The following is a 26,802-nucleotide window of genomic DNA, read 5'->3' as shown; positions in this document are numbered from 1 at the left end:
CAAGTAACTAAGTAGCCTCCCGAAACGTCGACTTACGATCTACCGGCTCGCCGTCCATCGAAATTTTCAATTTTGTGAACGAACTAGACGAGCGCCCGTCGAACGTCCCTATTATATACGTAATATTCCGTCGGCGAGTTTGTTGACCGTCGGCCGGCGGGTGTGTGGGAGGGAATCATAACAATAACACAACGGACGCGCGCACACCGGCAGGCACACGACGACTATGGTTCTTTGTGACGTCTGCGCGTGCGTGCGTGCGCCGTGTTGCTGTGTTGGCGTCGTCGTCGACGGCGTCGTTTTCGCTTATCCTCGTTATCCGACTGTTGACTATTGAGACTGTTCATTCCGCGTTAGTCCTCCGTTCCCTATCGAACGCTGTTTTTGCTGTTACTGATATCGCGCATCCGTTTAAGTTTTCGGTGTTTGTTTTCGTGTGTTGGCCACGTAAAACCGACACAAACGAGATCGACCGTCAATATCTTTCTGTTTGTTTTACGTTTTTTCCGACCGTTCGGCTGAAAAATCGTCGACCGCACACTAACCATCCGTCGCGTACTTGCGCCGTTTCCCGTTCGGCGTACGCTTAATCAACAAAAAGTTTTTCTCCGTCGTCATCATGTCTACTACGCCGAAGTCTCTGCCTGAGGAATCGCTTGGCGGTAAATATAATGCCGTCATTTATTTGTCTATTTGCTTACGATAGTATTGCCCACCGCGGTTTGACAGAGAGTATAGTAACGATTAAAATATAAAGTTATAGGTACAACATTAAAAAAAAAAAAACACCGAAACTCAAAATCTGATAAATAATACCTACTTACATTAACAATATTGTAACGCGGAATTCAAATTAATTGGACTGTGTTAAACAAACTTGCGATTATGTTAGGTGCTGTATGAAATAGGTAGGAAATAATGTCTAGCAGGTACCTACTGATTGATGTTTAGACAGTTGATATATCCTTTTAATAGCTTAATAATAATACCGATGTAAAATCAAATAGTATATATTATATTATATAATTATGTCTTACTATAAGAGTACATTTTACTCTAATTCTCTGTATCAGCGATAAATAGGTAGTTCACATATGTTTGATAGCAACCGTTCTAATAGACCTTTGAATTTTCTCAATTCTGTTGATTAAGCCACTTTAGAACTTTCAAACACAATGCATTGTAAAATGAAGGATATGATAGTGTGTAGGTATTTATTTTGCACAGCGTAAGCAACTGATTTTTCAGAGTTTGGTTTAGGAATAGTTGATGATAAGGTATTAGCTCAATGTTTATGATATTATATCATCTTTTGTAGTCAAACACATTAGTCCTTAGAGTGAGATTCGACTAAGAAAAACCACATCATTGAGTTGACAGCTGATGTCTAATAATTTGATTTAAGTTATATAAATTTTAATAAAATATTTTAAAAGAACTTGTGATATTTAAATTACCGTCTTATTTATCTATTTATTGTTATGAAAATGTACATATATATACAATTACTTTTAGATTTCAGAATATTTTTTTTTGATAACAATTTAAAATAATTTGATCTCTCTGTTAAGCTTTTTAAAATTCAATATTTAATCCTTCAATAATATTACTATTAGTTAATAAATAATAGTTTAATACTTTACCTACTCTTAGGTTTATACATAACTTAATTACTTAATTCCATTTTTTTTTTAATAGTTATGGAGTAACAATTTATAATTATTCTTTTTTAAATAATTTTTTTATAGATTCAAACCCATAAATCTTATTATATTTCAACTTAATTTTTTAATTTTTATCTCTTGTGTCTCTATTTCTTCATACTTATAATATCAGTTTATTAATTTATTTTTCCTTGAATTATTATTATTTCTAAATAACCACCATTAACAATATTCTTTAAGATTTTATTTATTTAATAATATATTGGAAAATATAATTAGTCATTAGGTAGATAGTAGGTATCATACTACCGCTTAATAAATATTACTATTAAATGTTAAAGAATTTGCCATTTTGCACTTGTGATAGATAAGAAAGTGGTATATACAATTATAAAATGTTATTTAGTCAAAATATATTTATCATTAACCTTTTTTATGAATGTAACTATTATTGAAATGTATTATAAGAAAGATTTATTATTGATAATTTTCTGTATATTTCAATATAAATTTAAAATTTAAATGTTCAAGGATTAACTATGGTTAGACAATTAAGAAATATTTCAAAGAAAAAATATCCAATTTATTATTTTTTATTAAAAAAAAATAAATATTCAAAGAGGTGAGATAGTAGATAAATTAAAATACATCAACTACAGTTATATAACATTAATATTTATTATCTAATCTTAGGAGTAAACTGTGTAAGGAAAAAATTATGCTTATCAAAAAGGTATAATAAATAAATAATAATAAAAAATTGTAAATCACTCAATAATAATATTATTCATTGAACATCTATGTACATTTTATCTTATTTTTATATATATTATGTATAGATTTATTCAATTGAGAATAATATGAAAGATATTATCTCATTATATATGTTTTGGGTAAGTAGGTAGGTAGGTAGGTAACACAGACAATTGATACAATTGTTTATTGTATTTTTTCTTTTATAAAGTAAAAGAATAAATTGGATATGATTAAAAGACATTTTTAAATTCGTTATTGTTCTCATTAATGATAAAAGTAAATAATTTGATTCCCTTTTGTTTACATAATAAAAAAATTAAAATTAAAAAATACCAAAGACTTTAATTTAAAATAGCTATTAAGTATTTATTATACTGATACTATGAATGTAGATCATATTTAAAAAAAAACATAATTGTTTGTTTGTGAATAAGTATTTAAGAAAATACCTTTAAAAGTATTTATTACATTTTAATGTAATTTAAATCGCTTTATTAGTCTAGAATTTCGAATATTTATTTTTGTTTTTAAATCAATGTACTTGCACATTTCCAACTATTGATTTTTGTTATTTTTTTCTGTATAATATTTTTATAGTTATCTAGTTGAAAAAATTAAAATATTCAAAAAGAAATTCATAATATGTAAATTATTATATCTTAATAGAATGACATAAAAATAAAAATACCAACATTCGTTATCGAACCCCTCCTTCCACCATTTAATCAGAAGTTCTATAGCTGTGTCAAATACCAATAGTATTATTTATTAATAATTATCTAAAATGTTGTATAAATGTAAGACTTTAATTGTATTTATATTAATTACATATTTATATATAGTAAATAATAATAGTTATGTAATATTTTTTATATATTTGATTCATCATCATTCATCAACATTGGGGGTTTTTAAAATGCCGGTAAAACGGCATATATAGAAGTGTAGAATTGTGTCATTCGTGTTTGTAACCAACAAAATTAAATGAGTGATGAACTAACGACGTATCCACTAGTTTACCCATCATACCTGAATGGTATATTAACATTTTAAACGATCACACCCTCTCCCCCATTACTTTCAATCCATACACTGATGAGGAACTATACTGCACGCGAATCATTCAAGTGTCACGCGATTATGTTAAAGAATTGTACCATGTTGAAAATCGTCTTACAGTTTACTTCGACTGTTTCAAATCAAAATATTATATTCAACAATCTAAAAGTTCGTCCCTACATCGAAATTTATATGATTTACACGCACAAACACGTTATTTCGTAATTACAGTTTTATTCTCGGTTACGAGAATGCACAAAAAGTATATATTTTCAATTTTATTATTATTATTATTACACCTCTACACACGTGCATACATTGACGTTGCCATATATATAAATATATTATTTTATAAACTTGCGGCGTATGCTTTGCACGCGTTCGATACCAAGGTCAATTTTTAGACGTGTCAAGAACGGTCAAGACTTAATTCGACGTTGCCGCATCGCCTGCGAGCTGCGCACGTTTCAAAAAACAAAAGTTCGATCGATCAAGTGACCAACAACTCAAATTTTAATAATAAACACGAGAATAAATATAAGTGCGTGAGTGTGTATATACGTACGCGTGTACACGATCGTTCCAAAATTGTTCATTACAATTTCGATCGAGATCATAATATTACCGATTTCTAGTCTAGTCTAATTTTGACGATCCTGTATTTTATCTCTCTACGTCAATGAACATACTTATTATATGACATGTACATAATGTAGATACAGTGTTTATAATATATTGTTTAACAATTGAAATTTCATATTTCGTTGACTATATTGTTAAACTTTTTAACCGAAGTCTAAAAGTCCCCTCCTTCATACAACATCATAATAGTTGGAGATACTACGTAGTAGACTGATATTAAGTCCGTAAAAACGTAAATATGTTGTTGTGGTTTTATAGTTATATTATTGTTATAAATTTTAAAAATATGTTTTTTTACTACTTGTATTATGTGACGTACATTGAATACTACCTATATATGTAACGAGTTGACTAAACTAAATAAACAATGATTTAAAGTCGGCGATTACGTTCTGTAAACGAAAAATACAAATTTATAAATTATAAATGCATAAATACAAATAAAGTTATAGCCAAGATTTTTAATTTCGTTTTTTAAAATTTCTTTATTTGTTTCGAATGTTTATTATAATATTGAATAGTAAGTGCCTTTACATATCTCTATTACTATGTTTTATTTATCGCTGCCAACCTCACTTGGATACCTTTTAAATTAAAACTGACTAACTAATAACTACCTATGTCTGATATAATAATAATATGCTCGATAACATGGTAATACGTCAACTCATACGACCTCTTGTTCGATTCACGAGCAAAAACATTCTTTATACTTATCGGAATTTTTTTCGACTCAGTTTTATTAGTGCTCTTAGTGTTTTATTATTATTAGGTACTCTGTTCGATTGCGTGTACTTACATTTTTTTTTCGAATATTATAATGTAATATTATAGTGTATCGTTTGATTTTATGATGTATAAACCATATTATATTGAATTTTTCATTATTTTAAATCCTTCTTTGTTTCAATCATAATTAATACATGATACATGTATCACCTACTTGCGATCGAGCTTCGAATTTACTACTAGTATAATATTTATATTTGATGGAGTGTGCGTAACCACGTATTAGTTAATTCAAATATATGTGTCACAATTTCTTGTGTAGTCGTTTTAGTATCTGATGAGCAGATTGGAATTTTCGTAGGAATACTCCAGTTTAAATTTAAATAAGTGAGATTCAAGACATATTCAACTATCATTCGAATACTCGTATTATTTTCATTTACTTTTATATGTGCATATTAATATATTTTACTGTTTTTTTCATATTTTTATCATGCGTTTTGAAGAAAAGAATAATGAATTACTTAATAGATAAAATATTTTATACCTACATGATACTTTTATAAAGTTAAATAATATGTAACATTTATTTAATTTAAATTTAAGTGTTTTTCTTTATAAAGCTTACCTACCCATCTATTTTTTTCATTATGTAAACACTCGTTTGTATACAATTTTAATACTTTATGCTGTTGTCTATATAGATAGTAAAGAATTAATTTTGCATAATTCTGTATAAATAGTCCGGTCGACGAGTATAGTATAACGCATCAGCGAATTATCATAATATTATCTTAATATTTCGTGATAACGTCTTATCGTAGAAATGGCGTACAAACGCAACAGTGCCATACAATTGTTTCGAAATTATTACATTATTATTTTAAACTAAATAACAGTATAATATTTATGACAATGGGTAAAATGTGCGATGATAACATATAATTGATAAATTAAAACACATTACGTATACATTTATAATAAATAGACATTCAACTTTCTGACTATTAGCGTCAGTGAGAAAGTAAATAGGTACGTTTATTTACTGGGTTAATCGAACCGAATCAAAAACAAATAATATGTATATTGATGATTACTTGTTTTTATACCAAGCCTCCCATAGATTTACTTTATTTAATAATGCGTATAATGTACATTGATTATATAATATTATACAATGTATAGGTACCTTTATTCACAATCAACAATATATACGTGCTGTATTACGCATAAATCTATTTTTAATTTTGGAAGAATTCACTTGAAACATTTTTTATTTGTTGTATAATGACGTAGGTATAGGTATTATTCAAAATTACTGCAAGTAAACAAATACATCATATTATTATGTTATGTGTATACTTTAAAATATTATGATCTAATAAAAATAATACTTTTAACAATCAAAATAATGTTTGTAGTTTGTACGTCATAACTTATAAATATAATTATGATTATAAAAAATAATGATTACTTAATTATATCACAGTTGGTAAGTTGTTATGGTTTTTTATGAATTGTACCATAAAAAAACTTAAATGTGTAATTAGTTGGTTAATTAAATTATAACGAAAGACGTATATTTTTTTAATAGTTTTAATTTTTTAATTTTTAATAATGTCAATTCTTAAACACCATATATTAAACATATGCTAACTAAACAGTTATAATTAAAACTTTTAACTTAAAAAACATATTGACGTGTATTTATATAATAGGTATAACAGATAACAATACAATTCTAATGAAAACACGCGCAAGTTAATAATGCGAACTAGTATTTAATTTAATACTATTATAAATTAAGTTAAAAATATTTTCTTTGTTTGGTGAGATTTTAAGAAAATGATTTATCATGATGAACTTGTATTTATTAGGTTATCAACATTTGGGTTAATTCTTTCACATTGATACATATTTTGTTATCATATAAATATTTTATAAAGCTACAAAACTATGACATTTCTGAAACTAATACAGTATTATTATTACTATATTAACATTTAATTTCATATTAGGTATATTATTATATATCTTAAAAAAAAAACTTTTTACACTCATATTTTATTTTAACAATTAAATAAGTTTAAATTTTTAATCTGATGAAAATAATCAGAAAAGTAAAAATTGATATTTAAAACAAAATTAAATTTTTAATTTATGAAAGTCTTAAAGTTATCATACTGCAGACATTTTTTATATCTTTATCTGCTTCCAGAACCTAACTATTTTTAAACAGTTATACGTTGTAAATATTTGACAAAAACTCGTTAAATAATAAATAGTTAATAATTTATTACTTAACAATGAAAATTTTAAAACTATGTTAAATTATATAGTATGACATCTTATACTCTATAACAATTGTTGTCACTATAGGTTATGTACAGAATAAAAACTATTTTATTAATTTATAAGCGTTATCACTAATAATCGTAGTGATTTTAAAAATTAATCTTGTTTTAAAATAAATAAATAATGATAATAATTAGTATATTGTATATTATTATATATTGTGTACTTTGGTGTTCATAAAATTATTTTAATACCTATTTGTTTCTATAATTCTTCAGAAGAATTCTTAAAAAAACATTAACCTATTGACTTTATATTACTTCAACCTAGTTTCCTGTTGATATTTTCTTTGAAATGCTGGAAATACTTAATTAATATTTCTTAATTCCGAAGTATACGTCAATATATAATACATCTTAATTGTATTACTACTATATACAGAGATGAGAATACTTAATATATTAATCGTATATGTTGAGTGTTTTTATTAGTTTCATATCATGTAAACTATCATGCAAATTTATATAATTGACCTAGATTTGTGAAGAATATATCAATTCGCGATTATAGATTATAGAATTCATTTAAATTGCTTTTTTTTTTATATAACTCTAACTATTTGCGTGTTTTAAAAATATTTTATGTTTATAGACCGTTTTTTGTATTTCAAATGTATTAAAGTTATTTGTTATTAAGTGTATGTAAGAGTAAATATAGTGTAAAACCTTTAAATAGTATATTGTTTTGAAGAGGAATATTTTTGTTAATGAGTGGGTGGATGTATCGACTCAAAATAAAATTGTCATAGGTATTTCAAAATACATGGGCGCCTCTGGTATCCAGTGAACCAGTTTCACTACTATTTCACCTACGATATTATTACGATTTTAAAAATAAATGTATATTTTATTAAATAGATATACTGTAAGCGAGTTGAAAAATAAAATTCTTGACACTAAACAACAATATAGTTTATGATACATTAATATTATTTTACATAATTTATAATATGTCTACGGTAAATAGTTTCCCAAACGCGTATTTCGATTCAAAAATGTTGGTATAATGTGAGCTTAGGTCGTTCATAAATCCATAAAAGGTGTAGTTGTCGTCTAAAATGTATCGTGTATGTACAGTATTTTTAAACTGTTTTAGTTAACATTTGGTCTATTTTTTGTGTTCCGAATAAATAATCTATGTATACATTATACAGTCTGGAATTTTTAACCATATGTAATTTCAGTATACTACTACAAGCCTCCTGGCCGCTGTATTTGATCGACTTTGCAAAAATAAAATAAATATCGTGTCAGTTTGTCGGTTGTAGGAAAATTTAAGTGACAAAAGACTTCACCTTCGGAGCGATTTTCTGGGACTAATGTTATCTGCAGCAGTGCAGCTGAATAGAGAGAACTATTCAGGAATTGTATCCTGGGACACACGGTACTGTAATGGCAATTTTTTTTGATATCGTAAACTTTCAGTCCGAGAAGATTCCACCGCGGTGTAATAAGTTCTATTAACTAGTATATTTTTAAGATTTTACTCAAATTCATTAGTTTCTCTGGTCTTTATCAGATTCATTATAAATTATAATATTTGAACTAATGCGTTTCCATCAAACTTTATTTCTGTTATTGAAGACCTGGTAAAAATATACCATACACTCAACGATGTACTATAATAAATTAATACATATAGTACTATAATATTCCTTTCGTGAGATCCGTCACGTAGACTCCGCCGAGGCCACAGCAATCGCTCTTCAGGTGAAAGCACCCTCCACATGCATAACATAATACAACGCACAATATAATAATATTATATTATATAAACATTATAAACCATCATTGCCATTCTATATAAGCGTTTTAATTTTGAAAATGCGATGTATACGTGGCGTATAACAGAATCTACTCGACTTAGTATCCCTCGCGGTCATCTTCTAAATATGATTGATTGTTATGTGTTGCAGGTAAGTGCATTTTTTATGAATTTCGATTTACAAAAATATACATAGCGTTCGTTCTATTTTCCTTATATTTTTATAATTATATTATAATATTTTACAATATGTTTATAGCAGCAGATTCGTTCGATCAGTTTCGTCATAATTATTTATGTATACAATATAGGTACATGCGAATAAATAAATATTTATGTATACATATTATACTCTGTTGTTTTATATATTTTGGTGTTGATGGCTTATAATTTTTAGTTGTGAGTTTATATTGTAGTATATTACGTTGGTGTCGAATTGTTAAAAACTATACTACTTTAGTAATTATATTGTTTTTTTTTTTAATAATTTCCAAAGAAAAGTTTATTTTTACGATTTTACTCGTACAAAATATTAAGACGTGAATACTAGATAAATAAGACATAACTCTAAAAAAATATACTTAATATATTAATAATTTTCTACATCATAAAATGTTTTTTATTCTAGTAATTATAGTAATAATACGATGTAAATATTTATGTAATACACTTTTGAAACGCCCATGATTTATAAATGTTTTAGTCGAAAATTATAGTTCAAACAATTTAAAAAAATAAATAAAATATATATGCATAATCTGCATAGGTACCCTATTTTTGTATTAATTAACTAAACTAATTAACTTCGCTTAACTAAATTCAATTATATCATTGTTCACCGCGTGGAATGAGATATTACAGGTAGTTTTTGGTGAGTTTGAATATTTATCATTGTATGTTAATTAAATATTTGATGAATTTATTTCAAGGATATGTTTTATAATAATTAACCATTTACATAATAAATATTATTTATTCTAATTCCTGAGTTTAATATAACGAATAATACTTTTTGGAATTACAATAACTGCGTTCATTTATTTTTACAATTCATCAAAACAAGTTTTTGGGTAGTTTTATATACTCTTATAAGTCTTATATAATATTTTAAATATTAATATTATTCATAGCTGTTATTGTTAATCTGTATAATATAAAATATACAATTATGTGCGTCATTGATATCGCTGGTTAAAAGTGTTGGTATCTACAGCTACAATTTTCAATTAGATAATTTTATTGTTTTGGAAGTTCCTACTAATTGAATATAGGTACGGTTAATAGTATTATTTTTATGTAAACAAAAATAATTCTGTAATAATAAATGTCGAATTTTTCACTATATAAGTTAAAAAATATATATATATAAGAAGAAGAAGAAAAGCATGCTTGCTATAAATTTAACATAATATTTAAATAGTATATATAATACGAGTGAGATATAAAATTAATAATTATTATTAAAGTGTTTGTGAAAATTTATCATTGGCTTATTTCGAGTACTCGGTGTTTAATATACGATGCAAAAGCAATAACTAATTAAGTAATAAGTATTCAATACGATAATTGCATAAATATGTTTTGATAAAAATACGTTTCAATCTAATTGAATATTTACATTGTGAATAATTCTTCAACTATTATCAAGTATACATGTTATGTATTTTTTTAAATAGTATTTTATGCTTACTTCTTAAAAAAACTTGTTCGTACCTCATACTTTACTTGTCATTATGTCAAAGACCTTGTTGTGTTGTTGTTGTTATTGTTGTCGTTGTTGTCGAACAATTATAGATTTTTTTCTCTCTAAAACCTTGAATTTTCAACGATTATTATTGATCAGTGCACAATGTATTGTGTTTTCATTTGTTCACGTTTTACAAGTATGAGAGGTTAATAAATATGTAAATATATCGCGCTATCTGACTTTCGATTAGGAAAATAAATTATTTACCACCATAGGTATGTGTGCCAAAATTTGGGAAACTGATGATACTATGGTATATAATATTATAAATTATTATGATGCAAATTATGTTTGAGAGAGTACATCTTGCAGATAGGAATTAGGCGAAACACCTATAAGATGGCTATATATCCGCGTCATAAAATAACGTTTATTTCGGTTCATATGAACCAGTGCGATTGTTTTTTAATAACGATGCATTTGGCACGTGTGCGTCTAAAAACGTTTCAAAGTATCGATGCCAATTATACAGGGCGTCTTGAGTTAAGTGCGCGCAATATTCATTTTCTTCTACTTTGTCTCTATGTATTTGTCCAGAAAAGAACGGTTCCTTTTTCTTTTAAATATTTGCAAAAACAAAAGAAAAAAATGTCTGTTTTACTTTATTTGTGATTTTTACTGTCGTAGTTATTTTTAATATAATGGCTAAGACACTCGTGGTAGGCAATTGATGAGTTTTTTTCTTTATAATTCTATACTAATTTTAAGATTTAGTGTTTTCAAAAACAACGTACAAAATAATAATTTATTAACAATAAAACAATATATTATTGCTTACATTATTTATTATTATAATACTATATAATATTATATCAAAACATTCAAAACCAAGGTTAATGTCATAATATATAGGAAGTTTAATATTCATTATAATATTTTTATAATTTTTTTTTTTTTAAATTACTTTTAAATCAACCTCGGCAATTTTTAATTTTAGTAAAGCACACTACTGCAAAATAGAATAAGTAATACAGTGCAGGAGTGTATAAAGAAAAAAAAAGCTCAATATTCATTGCGATTACAGAAATAATAATAATAATATATGAGTGTTCAACTGCAGACACATTATCGATTGTGCCCTATATGTCACTCCCGTGGCATTTTTATCTATAACATAGGCAATATACCTAATATACCTACTCTATTATTGTATTTTAAATATCAAACGACTTTAATACCTATGTATTATGATTTAGCAATGCAGAAGTGCACGCAACGAAATCGAATTGGCAACGTGGCGCGTAATCTGCAATGTAGCGTCAGTTTCAAATGGACGAACAAAAATATAAAATTCGCGCGCGCGCGGGCGCGCGTGTGTGTGTGTGTATAATTAGTATTATATTCTGCACGTTTACGGTAGCTATATCGTAAATAAAATATACTTTCGCTTTGTTTAGTAACCAAATCTATGTGTGGCAATGTTTTGCAGATCATAGTAATATTATATAGTTACTAATAAATTATAAGCTCGCTAGAATATGCGTATGACGCGCACGCAAAGAAAATTCGAATTTTTTTATCGACCTCTGAAATGTTAATATTTATTATTATTGCGCTAGATAAATTTGAATAGTACTAGATATGGCTCAAAATAATAAAAATTTATGTTTTCTTTTTTTCATGACTTTTTAGTTTTTTTATTTATAGTATACGTTTATGCTAAAGTATATAATTTATTAATATATAACATGAATCATTTGTATAAAATAATATTATAATTTGTATATATTATAGAGAAAAATTGAATGGCGCATATACGTATAAAATATTTGGTATAAATGTTGTACTTCTTTATAATTATTAATAAAATTAAAATAAAGTATCATGTAATTTATTGACATGGTAATGTATTAAGTATCCTAATCCTAAGTATTTATGCAGTTCCTTTAAATTGACTTTAAATTAATTTCTAGAAAATAGATTTATCAATGCATAACTTAGTAATATAATAAATAGTTAAAATTTAGTAATTATATAATTATGCTATTAAAATTAAAATAACTTTTTAACTATTTAAATTTTTAAATTTTAATAATTACTATTGTACTGTAAATATAATTAACTAAAATGTTTTCCATTTAAAGTATTTAAAGTAAGTATTTTATAATGTTTAACCTATAAAAATTCTTGATATCCTAGTATATTATAATTTATAACATTTATAGCCAATAATTATCAATGCATTTTGACTACCGATATTTGTGGAAAATGTATGTAATTATATATATTATATAAATTAATATTTTGAAAAGTGTGGGTACGGTGATAAAAATGATTAGGTGTGTCAAATAAAAAAAGTAGACGAGCCCGGACACTGATATAATATTGTACGGTCCGCAGTCAATGGCTGGTTTTCATATTATTATTATGTATAATATATTATATTGAATGTACAAACCACAACATCTGTTTTATGGTTAAAAAAATATAAATCATGACATGTACGTATATTTTATTGGTATTGTCATACTGCAAATTTACCATAATAATTACAATATACATAGTGATCAGTGTATATAGTAGTGTTAACAAAACCAAATTTAAATGTTACGTAATACCGCTCTTGTACGCATTTCAAAAATTTTCAAATCGATATTACAATAAGAATATTTATTATGTACGTCTAAATTTCGATAGCCAAAGTTGTCTTTTATATTATGTACCTAGTTAAATTCAATTTGCATGATAAAAGTTGGATTAAAACTGAAAATTACACGTTTCGCTCTTTATTTTTCCAAATCTAAAACTTTATTATTTGGTATTGTTTTTAACAACGATAAGTGCGCTTAAAAATTGTGTATTATTACGAAACAAAAATAACAAAAATACTTTTTTTCAAAGAAAAATGTAAACTAGTCATTGACTTACTTATAGGTACGCATAATAATTTATCTATTGTTGGTTAACGATTATTTTAACCGAACATATTGTTCAATGACGGATTGTAGATACTCACTTTATTTTCAGTGTTATCATCCGATAATAAAACCAATGTGTATGAATTTGGTTTTGATATCAACCGAAGAACGGTGTATACGAAAAAAACCGTATGATATATGAATGCTCTTTAATGTACAATTAAATAATATAGCCAATATAACTATAGTTTTGTAGTTGTTTTCGATTTTTATATTATTACGTATACTATAATCAGTTTGCATCATATTGTTATTACATATTTTGTTTTTTGTGTCGATCGTTGGATGCGTAGTTGCAGGCTTGATCTTGTTTTCCCGATACATTATACTCGTATTACAACAGTATAGATCGTTATGTTCAAGGATCACGCGATAAATTGACTATACTTGTATCATTGCCACGTTTATTATACTCTCGTATATAGTAAATATTGTATTTTCGCGACGAATGTCTACTAACTTGACGGTATGGCGATAATTTTTTTACAATGTGTTTTGCATTGTGAGCGTGTTTTGGTTGATTTTTTGGCATATTGATGGAAAAAATAAATTCTAACTTTCAAAATCGGTGAATGATGGTTTTTTAGAGGAATTTTAACTATGTTGGTATTTTGAGTTTGTGGGTTTGAAAAACAGTTGAATCCCTTCGGTATTTTCCTTACATTGACACCAAAAGAGCAGGAATGTTTACAAAATTAATTTGTTTTAAGTTATTTTTTGTAATAAAACATAATAATCGCAGTATTGATATTTTTCAATTTTCACCTTTAAAAGTAGGTAAATGTTTATTTTCTACGCGTGTTATAAAAATATTTTTGTCAAAAATCCGTTCTACCTCTTGAATTAAGAAAATAATACTACCTAATCTAACTTAACCTATACAGAAGCTAGTTAATCATCAACAACCATTATACTATAACGTAACACTCTTACCAGTCTCACCCCTTTACTTTCTAATTTTTTATTAAGTAGTAAACAGTTTGCTTTTTTGTGTTGTTGTTGTTGTTGTTAATCGTCGCTACAATATGCACGCTTGATATAATAGATGTATATACCGTTGTAGTTGACCTCTGGCTACGCATACGCGCACAACGCAATATTTGTTGTCAACGACGATGCCAAATGGTGGTCCGTTTAAGAACCGTATAATATTACGTTACGTGTTCAATACATACAGCGTACAACTATTGTAAATAGATATCGTGTAACAAGCGACTCCCGCCTCCGAACGATTCGTATCTTTCACAACGGTTTGTCTTTGATAGGAGACATTAACGCTGTGTCAATTTTGCTAAATTCGATACAGCTGTCGTTCTGCACTGTTCGTCCTATTATACGCTTATAACAACGACGATGACGTTTGTGGTTATGTGGTATGACGGTTATCACGATATGGTTATGGTCATAAGTATAAATATATATATATATATATACACACACACACCATTTTATATACGTTCGTAGTATATGTGTGGCTGGCTGTTATGATTGTATGTGATGGTTAGGTATACTGTCATTGCGTCTTGGTTTTGTTGTTTATTTTTTAACGCTCTAATTGATTTCTATTTATTTTTTTCGTCGTAAACATTTTGTTGTTGTGTGACAAAGATGAGTTCATGTAAAATTGTTTTGTTTTTCACCCAAGTGTGTTATGTTTTTTTTATTTCGCGTCAATGTGTATTATACGTATGTTATATTATGATTTATGATGAACTGCTATATCATATTTAGTTATTTATTTAATCTACGAAGTTATAACGATTTTTTACCGTTCCTGAATATTCATGAAAATGCTTTATAATATACCTTTATTATTAATATCATTTATTAATTGTTGTCCATGCCTCCTAATATATATTTTAGATGATTTAGACGATTGTGTGTAATCATTTCACGTAAAAATAAATATATTCCAAGCAATAATCACCGTTTTTAATTTCACACAAACAACCTAGAGTAGTATAATTTGCGTAATTACAATTTTACTATAATATTAAAATTGTATATATTTACCGGTCAATTTTAACAATATTTTATAATTTATGAATTTGACTAATGTTTTGAAAAAAAAATATGTATTATTATTTAATACTAATTAGCCAAATCGTTAACTTAAAAATAGAATTCTGGTGTACAATTTTCTAAGACAATTTTTTTATTTTGAGGTTACGTACAAGGTACTCTTTAAAAATAATTACTGCTGTAATAATTTAGAATAATCACAATAATAACAATCGTACAATAAATATATTAAATACAATTAATAAATAAAAACGATAATGGTTGGTATAAATGTAGGCATTCAATGTTATATTTTTATTCACTGATCGTCGCCAAGCTTGTACGTAGGTATGGTAGTTATAGGTGCGTCGAGTTTGCAATAACAATATATGATACTATGTCCTAATTCTTTGAGTCTACTGGAATTATCGCGTTACTGTGAGACGGCCATATACGGCAGTCGGTCACCAAACAAAAAATAAACATATTTTGTAAAGGTTATTTTATATGCATATATCCCATTACAGTTTTACCATGACAGTAGTGTATAGTCTTACATTCTTATAGATGACGACGTATAAATTAATATTAAGCTATAATGATAACCGTAGGTATCATATTTATGTAAGATTTCATTGTCGTAAAAGGTGATTCTTTTACCCCTGTTTTTGGAAATATTTTATTTACACAATTTTTAGTTATTACTATTAATTTTTACTTCAAAACAATTTAATTATTTGAAATTTAAAGAATACATTTGAAATTTTACAAACAAAATTATTGACATATGGTACAAACAGAAGTTGTATGTTTTGAATGCCATATTATGTTTCTAAGTGTGCTTTCTACCCATGTTAGTAAATATTTATTTCCTATTTAAATACCAACATATTTAAAAAACGTTTCTCGCAGTCCATGGGAGATTACATAAGTATTTAATTTTTCCATAACCGTAAAATAGAATTACATCTGGCTACATGGGTGATTTTATCGTATTGAGCTTAATTTTTATACAAATTTAGTGGAGATACCAACATTTTTTATTGCCAATTTTTGCACGTAAAAGTTTTGACTCTTGTATTATAGTGTACGTTATGAATTTGATCGGGTTTGTGATTAGGAATTCCAAAATTAACATATAACTAACATATTTGTTTACATTTTTAGAATCTTGGGTTGATATCACTAGCTGCGCGTCACCGATATCTTTCCAGAGCGCCGACCGTGTCACTCCAGTGCCGTTCATATCGTCCGGCGAAGAATACCTTAGACTGTTGAAAGAGGCTCAAAGGGAAAGTAACTCTTCGTCCAGAGTTTTGTCCAAAGAATCGTCCATAAAGGGCAGGTAATAATAGTAACTCATAATATTATACGCATTATATTAATTCATTTCAGTAGATTATTTTTACTTCAATTCTAACCAATCGTTTTATTTTTATTTTTCAGTCCAAAATCACCACCAAACAGTCCAAACAATGAATTGGAAGATGATCTCAGGGGAGTGTACATAAATTATTCAAACAGAGTAAGTATTGTTAAATAAAACTTATAAATAATACATAAAAATATTTTTCTTGTAAGTCGTATACCTAATTCAGTTCTAATTACTAATATTAAGTAACTGTATTATTTTTTGTTGTGTGTAGATATAATAATTTTCCAAATTTGCTAATAAAATATAAATTTTAATTAATAATATCGAAAAAAATTATGATTAAAAGTTAAATATAATAAAAACTATTGAAACACTGTACAATGCACTTTTGTAATTATAGTATATGAACAATATTAGACATTTTGGTGGAGGAAAACAACGTGTATTAAAAATAATTATTTTAAATTGTTTTGTTTATTTATAATTCCAAATGGTTTCCTTTTTAGAATTTAAATCATATGTGTTAAGTAATCCACAATTACTGCTTATTCAAATGGTATAAATACAACACCTTTTTTTATAATAAGTTGCAATGTATGAAAAACACAATAAGTTTCAAGTAGTTTGTAAAATACAACTTTTTTAATTTATGATAATTTGAAATCTATTTCATAAGTCAATAGGTTATCTACATTCGTTTGTATGGATAGTAATTGTTCAAGTTTATAGATATTAACCCTAAATGGTACCTCTATATAGTATATATTAATGATTAGCTAGAATATATTGCATAAACTGTATTAGACAATAACTGAAAAAAAATTCAAATGGATTTAATTTCAATCAAATATTGTAATTGATTTTAAAATATATAATAATCTTTATAATTGCTTTTACAGGGTGGAGAATTGTACAACTTGGATAAGAGTACTGATTGGATATGGGATTGGAGTAGCCGACCAGACCAAGCACCTCCCAAGTAATTATATATAACTAAATATAATATATTAGAATATATATGTTAAAAAAGTATGAAATTTTAATAATTTTTTGTAATTATTTAAAATGTATTTGTGGCCATATTTATTTTTATTCATGTAGAAGTGGAAGAAGTAGGACATGTTATTTTTCCTGCTGTTAGGTTTGAGTAATAATAAATAAAACTAAATCATTAAGTTTTCATTTTGTATGCTAAAATTTTAAATTTGATCAAAGTATGTTATAATTTGTATTTCTTGCAATATGTATTTATATAGTCAATTTTTTCAAAATTTTATCTAAAAATAAAATTACAATGTATGTATTGATTTTAATTTTGCTTTAACTATTAGTTATACTTATTAGAATTAGAGATTATTGATTATTGATGATATACATTAATTGATTAGTAGACAAACATTGGTTCATTTGTATTTTTACATATCAATTAATATTATACTTTTTTTATGACTTTAAATAACATTAGCTATTTTAATAGATTAGTGATTTTTTATTAGCTGGCAGCTATTGTGAAAACTATTATGTAAAATAAATATAAGTAAATTGTTATGCTTTGTAAATTATGTTACTAGACTGCTATTGTTTTCTTAATAATTATATTTATTTACCATTTAAAAACTGTATGTTTTATTAATAATAAAATTATCTTATTTTTTATTATTTATTTTATTTTTATAGAAACTGGAAATTCATTCATCCCAAGAAGAAGACATACAGTATGCGCAATGCTAAGGTTGGCAAAGACAGCCTCTTTTCCAAAGAAGTTTTGTATACTTTGTTCCTGACCAATATTTTATCTATACTGCTGGGAGCTGGTGTTGGGTACGGAACTATATTATAATTTTATAATTTTAAAATATCATAAAATTTATATAATTTTGTTTTATTTAGTGCTTGGCTATGTAAACGAGGCGGTATTATGATGTCTAGAGTGACTTTGGAATAATCTGTCTATGGAACATAACATATGCACATACACATGCACACACACAAAAAAAAAAACAAGAATAAATGTTGTCAATTCGTTGTCTTTTTAAGTCTGAAATTTAAAAATGCATGTTACATTATTTTCAAAAATAACCCTCAAAATATTCCTTTTTGTAATGTTATATTTATAATATAGCTTAAGTTTGTATTAACTTTAAGATGATTATTATTAATTTGACACATTTAGATTAGGAAATATGACATCTAATGTTTATTATTATAATATACAATTTAACCAAAAAAATCTTCTCACATAAATTTTGTTAAGTACTCTTGATTATAATAATCCTTTTTTATGTAAGAATTTTTTTTATTACCAATAAAAACTTTAATTTCCAGTACCTCTAATCATATTAAAAATCATGCATGTATGTACTCAAAAATAATTTTGTATGTTATAATTGTTATTAAATATGATAATAATAATAATAATAATAATAATAATAACCATATTGAAATGAACTTTATTTTTAGATAAAGTTATTGAACTTCAATTTACGGGTTTTTTTATAAAGCTAATTTTTTTTTAAAATTATTAATCAAACTATTAAGCTTTAAACTTTAATTAAGAAAATAAAAAGGATACCAAAATTTTTGAATTAAATTAAACAAAAGGTATAAATACAAATTTTTACTGACTATGTGAGAATATAATTTTAGTTTTGTTGTGATAAGTCTGTTCAATTTATTTTTATCGTTTATTATTATTTTATATAAATATATATATATATATTTATAATATATAATATATTATCTTCTTAATGATGTTTTGTGTGTATTAAACATAAAAATACAGAATTTTGTTTATATATTTTGTAATAAGTTAGATTTTTTTTTATTTTTACAGTAGTCAGTATACTTCATAGTTGACCAATGTGTCACTTTGTAAGATAGCTTCATGTTAAATGAAGACCTGGCTCATCCTTTTGTTACCCAAATGATAAGCTCATTTTGTGGTTATTAAATACTTTTTTATTATTGATTAGTAGTTTAATGTAACATTAAGTTGATATATTATATTACAACCTAAATTAGAACAACAAAAAAAAAAATAATTAATATTGTGTTATGTACCTATCACATATTTTTAAGACTTTATATTTGCATAATATATAAAAATTATATTACATTTATGGGTTTTTTCCAATAAACATGAAAATATTTAATTTTTGTTTTTTTTTTTTTTTTAATTTTATTTTAGAAAAAAATTGTTTTGTTTTGTTATATATTATGTATTTGTAATTAAATATATACATTTTTTTTTTAATTATAATTTATCTTTGAGATAAAAAAAATCTGAAAGCTAAAAAAAGCGTCATTTAGATAAGTGATTAAAAATTATGAACAATTAATAGGCTCAATTAAAAATAATATAATTTTTCTTTAGAAGTGCTCATTTCTTTAAAATATAATGATTGTTCTGTACTAATAATGAATATGCAGTGTTATTGCTTATTAAGTGTTTGAGTACAATTTATTATATATTATATTAATTGCAGGACAAAAATCTTATAAATATACATCCATGAAATTTCAACTAGATTGTCCAAATCTTACCTATAGTATTTAAGCATGTCATCATATTTTTTTATAATTATCTCAATGTATAATACCTAAATAAGTCATAAATATTTTGATAATTTATAAACATATAATATATATGTCTTGAATAAAATTATTATTTTAGTAACGAAATTACAATCAATTAATTTATATGATTTCAAATACAATGTAATTAATTTTTATAGTTTTAAAATTCAATATTATAATGTTCTCAGTAAACAATATACCTGAGATTATTTAGATGACTATAGTTTATAGCTCTGTTCTTATTACAATACAAATTACAAATATATAAATGAGATTAATCAGGAATTTGATATTCAGGATTTTTTAATTTAGATATTGACCACTGTTTTGGGAATAAGAATTAAAAGTAGTATACAAGTATATTAATTTAGAAAGTTATCGAATTATTATAATATGCATTATTTTTATAATTAAAATTATATTATCATCATTCAATTAGCCAAAAGATATGAATAAGAGACACTGTGATACATAATACCAATTAACTATGAGATCCAGTTCTGTAAGCCATTTTAAAAATTTTGAGCTAAGTGATGATGTGTTTTATATTGGTCGCATAATAAATTAGTTGGTGGATATGATAACTAAATAAATATTAATACAGGTGAAAAAATATTGTGTGACTACTGACCTAATATAAAATAACATAAAATTAATTAAAAAGCAGTATGAATGAAAGTAGTTGAATATTTATTATTGATGATTGATTATTATTTATTTATTTGACACGAATGTTGGAGATACAGTCTTACCAGCCAGTAGCTATGGTAATGCCCTGATAAAATATTTAGGTTTGATCTGGAAGTTTGAAAATGTAATAAAATATCCTAAATATGTTATTATTTTTAAAAAATTTTAAAATATTTAAAATACATGAGCCCAATTTTTTTTTATAAACGATTAAAGTTTTAATTCAAGGTTTTTCATAAGTAGTTCTTACTAAAAACTAAAGATATTATACTTCGATTATTTTCGTTTTTTACACTCTACGAGTTTTTTCTCCGTACTACAATTTACTAATTGAACAAATCCATACGGCATATTGCATAGGCAATTTAACCATTCTGTCGCAAATACACTGACTTCCGGTATATCGCAATAAATACAATATCAGTTACAAAATATTACATATCAGTACTTACTGGATTGATTTTTAATTTTTCTTGCTGTATTTTTTTTTTTAAAAAAGGAAATATTTTCAATCAATATAAAATTCTGATTTGAAAAAAAAGTTTTTGTCAGGTGTGGGGTTCGAACCCACGCTCCCGTTTGGGAACCAGAGCTTAAATCTGGCGCCTTAGACCGCTCGGCCAACCTGACTGTGCCTTTGATTGTGAAATTTATCAATATTGTATTTAATATTCAGCCTTTAAGTCATTTTTTTTTTATATTGCTAATATATTTTGAAGTAAAAGTAAATAATAACACATAATAAAGGTCGGTGGCTCATACCATCGGACAAAATTATATTTTTAAAATATAACTTTTAATGGTATATTGAATGAGGTTTTTATTAATTCCTAGTTTTGATATTATTTTTTGATTTTGCCTTTGCTTTATTTGGATAATTATCTATATAATATTATATAATATATAATATTAAAATGTGAGACGATTTTTTTGTTAAGTTATATCTGAAGTTCAATTGGACCGATTTTAATGATTTTTTTTTTTTAAACGAAAGTGCTCGGTGAGCAGATTAGTCATTGAATGAGAAAATTCCGAATTTTATTAATTAGGTAAATTTTTTTTGGAGATATTTAGTTTTTCGTGTATCTGCGTGACGGTGCGCGTTGTTTGCCGTACTTGGTCACACACATCTTTACAACTCTCACTACTCCGACGTCAACTGTAGTCTACAGTACTGTTGCGTCGTCCGGTAGTCGTCGCACATAATCATTACATTTATACGTACGTCACGCCAGCCCCCCCCCCCCCTTTTTAAAAATATGATAATTTTATTATTTTTTATCATTTAGTACGTCATTTGCACGAATTTGTAGACATTTTTTTTGCAAATCCTTTGTGTTCAATTTGTACGTATTTGTATGCACAATATGAAAATTTGTACACTATTAGTTTTGTGAGGATCACGTCATACGTTTTGGAGAAAGGGAGGTGTGAGTCACAACACGGGGTTTTGGTCAAATCTCGAAAGATTTTTGTAATTCGGACTTTTATAATCGAGAATTGGTAAATCTTAGGATAAACAACCAGCGTTGGTAAAAGTCCGAAAATGTTTGCCAATTATATGATATTATTTTCCCTTACTTTATACTCGTATATAATAATAATAATAATAATAATTATAGTATAAGTACTTATATTTATATAAGTATTATATAAGTTTATAATAGCTACCACCTAGTACCTACTACTACTATACTAGATATAGTTACACATATTTATAATATTATTACGAATTATTATACTATGATCGACTTTGGGAATTTTCATTTTGACTTTAATATAAATCATGGTAATGTAAGACTTTGATAGCTATACCAATTTTATAATCAATTAATTAGGCAAAAATATACTTACCTATATGTATAATAATATTTGTTCCTACTAAAAAATGTGATGTGCATTGTGCATAGAATTAAGTTTATAATACGGATTAGTTTACAATACTGATAATAATAGATTGATATCCAGGCCTATTGAAAATAATTTTACGATCAGTATTCGTTTTATAACTGTCACGAATACTATATTTACGTTCAAAATGTCACTTAAGTTCTTATGAACTCTTAAGTAGTGTTACCCTAGCGCAAAATAACAAAAACTCTTTATACATAACTAATCACTAATCAAAACTTAATATAATACTTATATTATATTGAACGAAGTCAAAAAATTAAAGTCTATAAATATAAAAAAATATCAATTGACTATTGGTGACTTAAAGTTTTGATATTGTTAATATTAGCACAGAAGAAAAATTAATACTGATTACTGGGTATTGATATCGACTGGGTAAAAAAGCAGGAACACTCTCTTAACTTTTCGCTTGGAATGAGTTCACTCTAATCGAAATCTATTTTTCTATCAGAAAATTGTTTATAATCCGCAATAATAACTTCAGACAATGAAATATGTATTTATCGAGCAGCATTGCGACTATTTTTGACTGATGAACAAAGCTTGATAACGTGCGATTATTTGAAAAAATGTATCAAAAATCGATATAAACACGTATTCAAAAATGTGTTGTACAACTCAAGATGCCATAATAGTCAAAACTGCACGAACTATTATTAATTAATATAGTAGATATTTTTGCTAAAATATTTAGTATGATACATGCATTGATGTATATTATTTATATTGATATGTATGAATAATATATTATAATGATTATTAGTAATAAAAAATGTGGATATCTATCTAATACTAAAAAGTCTAAATATATAATAAATATTATAATTTATGATTTTTTAAATGAATACAAGCTACTATAAAGCAAGGGGAAAAAAATCACATCATTGGTAAAAAATTTCGGACATTTATCATTATCAACGTTTATTGTTTATCGTAAGATTTCTCAAATCTCGTTTGTACAAGTCCGAACTACAAAAATCAATCGGGGTTTGACTAAACTAATTTGTTTATCCTAGGTTTTACCGAAATAATTTGGTATTCGGACTCTTACCGTAACATTTATATCCTAAAGAGCTTATACATTTTCCAAAAATTGTATATAATTCCCAGTTTTCATATTTTTTAAAGAGCTTATAAAATTCCCGCATTTTTTTTAATTTTTCCAAGGAGTTTAAATAAAATTGTGATCAATTTTTAGATTTTCCAAAGAGGTTGTAAAATTCCGATATTTTTTTCAATTTTCCAAAGATCTTAAATAATTTCAAATCAATTTTCAGATTTTCCAAAGAGGTTATAAAATTCCGATTTTTTTTTTAATTTTCCAAAGCGGTTATAAAATCTGATTTTTTTTTAAATTTCCAAAGAGGTTGTAAAATTCCTATCATTTTTTTTAAATTTTCCAGAGGTTATAAAATCTGATTTTTTTTCTTTATAGATTTTCCAAAGAGGTTATAAAAATCCGATTTTTCGTTTTCCCAGAGAGGTTATTAAATTCCGATTTTTCGTTTTCCCAGAGAGGTTATAAAATTCCGATTTTTTAATTTTCCAAAGAGGTTGTAAAATTCCTATCTTGTTTTTAAATTTTCCAGAGGTTATAAATCTGATTTTTTTCTTTATAGATTTTCCAAAGAAGTTATTAAAATCCAATTTTTCGTTTTCCCAGAGAGGTTATGAAATTCCGATTTTTTAATTTTCCAAAGAGGTTGTAAAATTCCGATATTTTTTCCAAAGATCTTATATAATTTAAAATCAATTTTTAGATTTTTCAAAGAGGTTGTAAAATTCCGATCTTTTTTCAATTTTCCAAAGATCTTAAATAATTTCAAATCAATTTTCAGATTTTCCAAAGAGGTTATAAAATTCCGATTTTTTTTTTAATTTTCCAAAGCGGTTATAAAATCTGATTTTTTTTTTTAAATTTCCAAAGAGGTTGTAAAATTCCTATCATTTTTTTTTAAATTTTCCAGAGGTTATAAAATCTGATTTTTTTCTTTATAGATTTTTCAAAGAGGTTATAAAAATCCGATTTTTCGTTTTCCCAGAGAGGTTATAAAATTCCGATTTTTTAATTTTCCAAAGAGGTTGTAAAATTCCTATCTTTTTTTTAGATTTTCCAGAGGTTATAAAATTCCGATTTTTTTTTTAATTTTCCAAAGAGGTTGTAAAATTGATATTTTTTTTTTAATTTTCCAGAGGTTATAAATCTGATTTTTTTCTTTATAGATTTTCCAAAGAAGTTATAAAAATCCGATTTTTCGTTTTCCCAGAGAGGTTATAAAATTCCGATTTTTTTTTTAAATTTTCCAAAGAGGTTATAACATTGATATATTTTTTTAATTTTCCAAAGAGATTATGAAATTCCAATTTTTTAATTTTTCAAAGAGATTATAAAATTCCGATTTTTTAGATTTTCCAAAGAGGTTATAAAATTCCGATCTTTTTTAAAAATTTTAAGAGGTTATATAATTCTTGGTCTTTTTTAATTTTCCAAAGACCTTATATAATTGTTAATCAGTTTTTAGATTTTCCAAAGAGTTTATATAATGGTCAATCTTTTTTTTTTGATTTTTCCAATGACCTTATATAATTCCCACTCAGTTTTTAAAATTTCTAATGAGCATTTTCCAATGAGCATATATTTTCTAAGGATTGTATTTATATATTTTCCAAAGAGTTGAAATATTATCCATGGTTATAAATATATTATGCCAATGAGTGTATTTATTTCTCAAATAGTGTGTTTATTAACCATAGATGCTGATTTATATTCCAAGTATTGTATAAACTTCCCTTAGTTTATATATATATATATATATATATATGTGTGTGTGTGTGTGTGTGTGTTATAGGGCGTATGTATGCCATACAGTGTATACATTATGTTTCCATAGGTGCAAATTTAAACACAAATGAATTTATTTATTTCTCATAGTTTATAATATCCCAAATTGTGTATATATTTCCTATGGAGACAAAATTATATTTGCCAGAGTGTATATATTAGCCATAGATAAAAATATATGTGCCTTAGGTGTTTATATCATTATACATATTATTATATCATATATATATATCCGATCGTATGATAATACCTTTAGCTTTTTTGTAAAGCATTTAGTTTGGTTTTTTATTACCCCTCTCTCTCTTCTATGAAAGGTATTTCGCGATCCTCGCAAAACTATTAGCAAACAAATTTCTATATCGCTCGTACAAATTAAAAATACATGTAAATAGATTGCAAAAGATTGGTAAAAATAAATTTAAATAAAACTTAAAAGATTTTAACAAATTAAAATTAAATTTTTTTTTAATTGTGTTGTTTTAATTTGACTAGAAATCATGTAAAAATGTCTTTCGAACATTTTAATAGATTTTAAATTTTTAAGTATGGTTCAATATAAAAAAATAATCCAGTTTATAAATTATGTTATTAATTTTATTAGTTTGTTTCTGTGGATAAAACACTCTGTTAATAAAATAGTGTTCGGCTCTTGCATATATAAAAACATTTGTTTTAGTTTAAATCGAGGTCATAATAGCATCAAGTATGCAAGTATAAAATCATAGAAATAATTAATAATAGAGATTTAATATGAATAAAATACAATACTT

At 25.5% G+C, this 26,802-nt stretch overlaps 1 protein-coding gene and 1 non-coding gene across 2 annotated transcripts; one reads left to right on the top strand and one right to left on the bottom strand.

Moving 5' to 3' along the window:
• Positions 1–294: 294 nt before the first annotated feature.
• Positions 295–19,255, top strand: LOC112603070 (BCL2/adenovirus E1B 19 kDa protein-interacting protein 3). The gene is made up of 6 exons (XM_025351481.1): positions 295–662; positions 16,803–16,980; positions 17,082–17,160; positions 17,910–17,989; positions 18,688–18,831; positions 18,901–19,255. The coding sequence occupies exons 1-6, from the start codon at positions 620–622 to the stop codon at positions 18,953–18,955; spliced, it is 579 nt and encodes a 192-aa protein (XP_025207266.1). The 5' UTR covers positions 295–619; the 3' UTR covers positions 18,956–19,255.
• A 2,567-nt stretch (positions 19,256–21,822) lies between these two features.
• Positions 21,823–21,906, bottom strand: Trnal-uaa. Its single transcript has one exon. It is a non-coding gene; the product is annotated as a tRNA-Leu (tRNA).
• Positions 21,907–26,802: the final 4,896 nt, after the last annotated feature.

The sequence above is a fragment of the Melanaphis sacchari genome, unplaced genomic scaffold, assembly GCF_002803265.2.
Source record: "Melanaphis sacchari strain LSU unplaced genomic scaffold, SCAv2.0 Contig105_pilon_pilon, whole genome shotgun sequence".
Taxonomy (NCBI): domain Eukaryota; kingdom Metazoa; phylum Arthropoda; class Insecta; order Hemiptera; family Aphididae; genus Melanaphis; species Melanaphis sacchari.
Note: the sequence above shows the minus strand (reverse complement) of the source record. Positions and strands in the feature narration are given on the sequence as shown.

Bases quoted from the DNA above. Each gene is read 5' to 3' on its own strand.
- LOC112603070 (XM_025351481.1), top strand. From the start codon at position 620: ATGTCTACTACGCCGAAGTCTCTGCCTGAGGAATCGCTTGGCG. The intron at 663-16,802 runs GTAAATATAATG...TTACATTTTTAG, and splicing joins GCCTGAGGAATCGCTTGGCG to AATCTTGGGTTGATATCACT. The intron at 17,161-17,909 runs GTAAGTATTGTT...TTGCTTTTACAG, and splicing joins ACATAAATTATTCAAACAGA to GGTGGAGAATTGTACAACTT.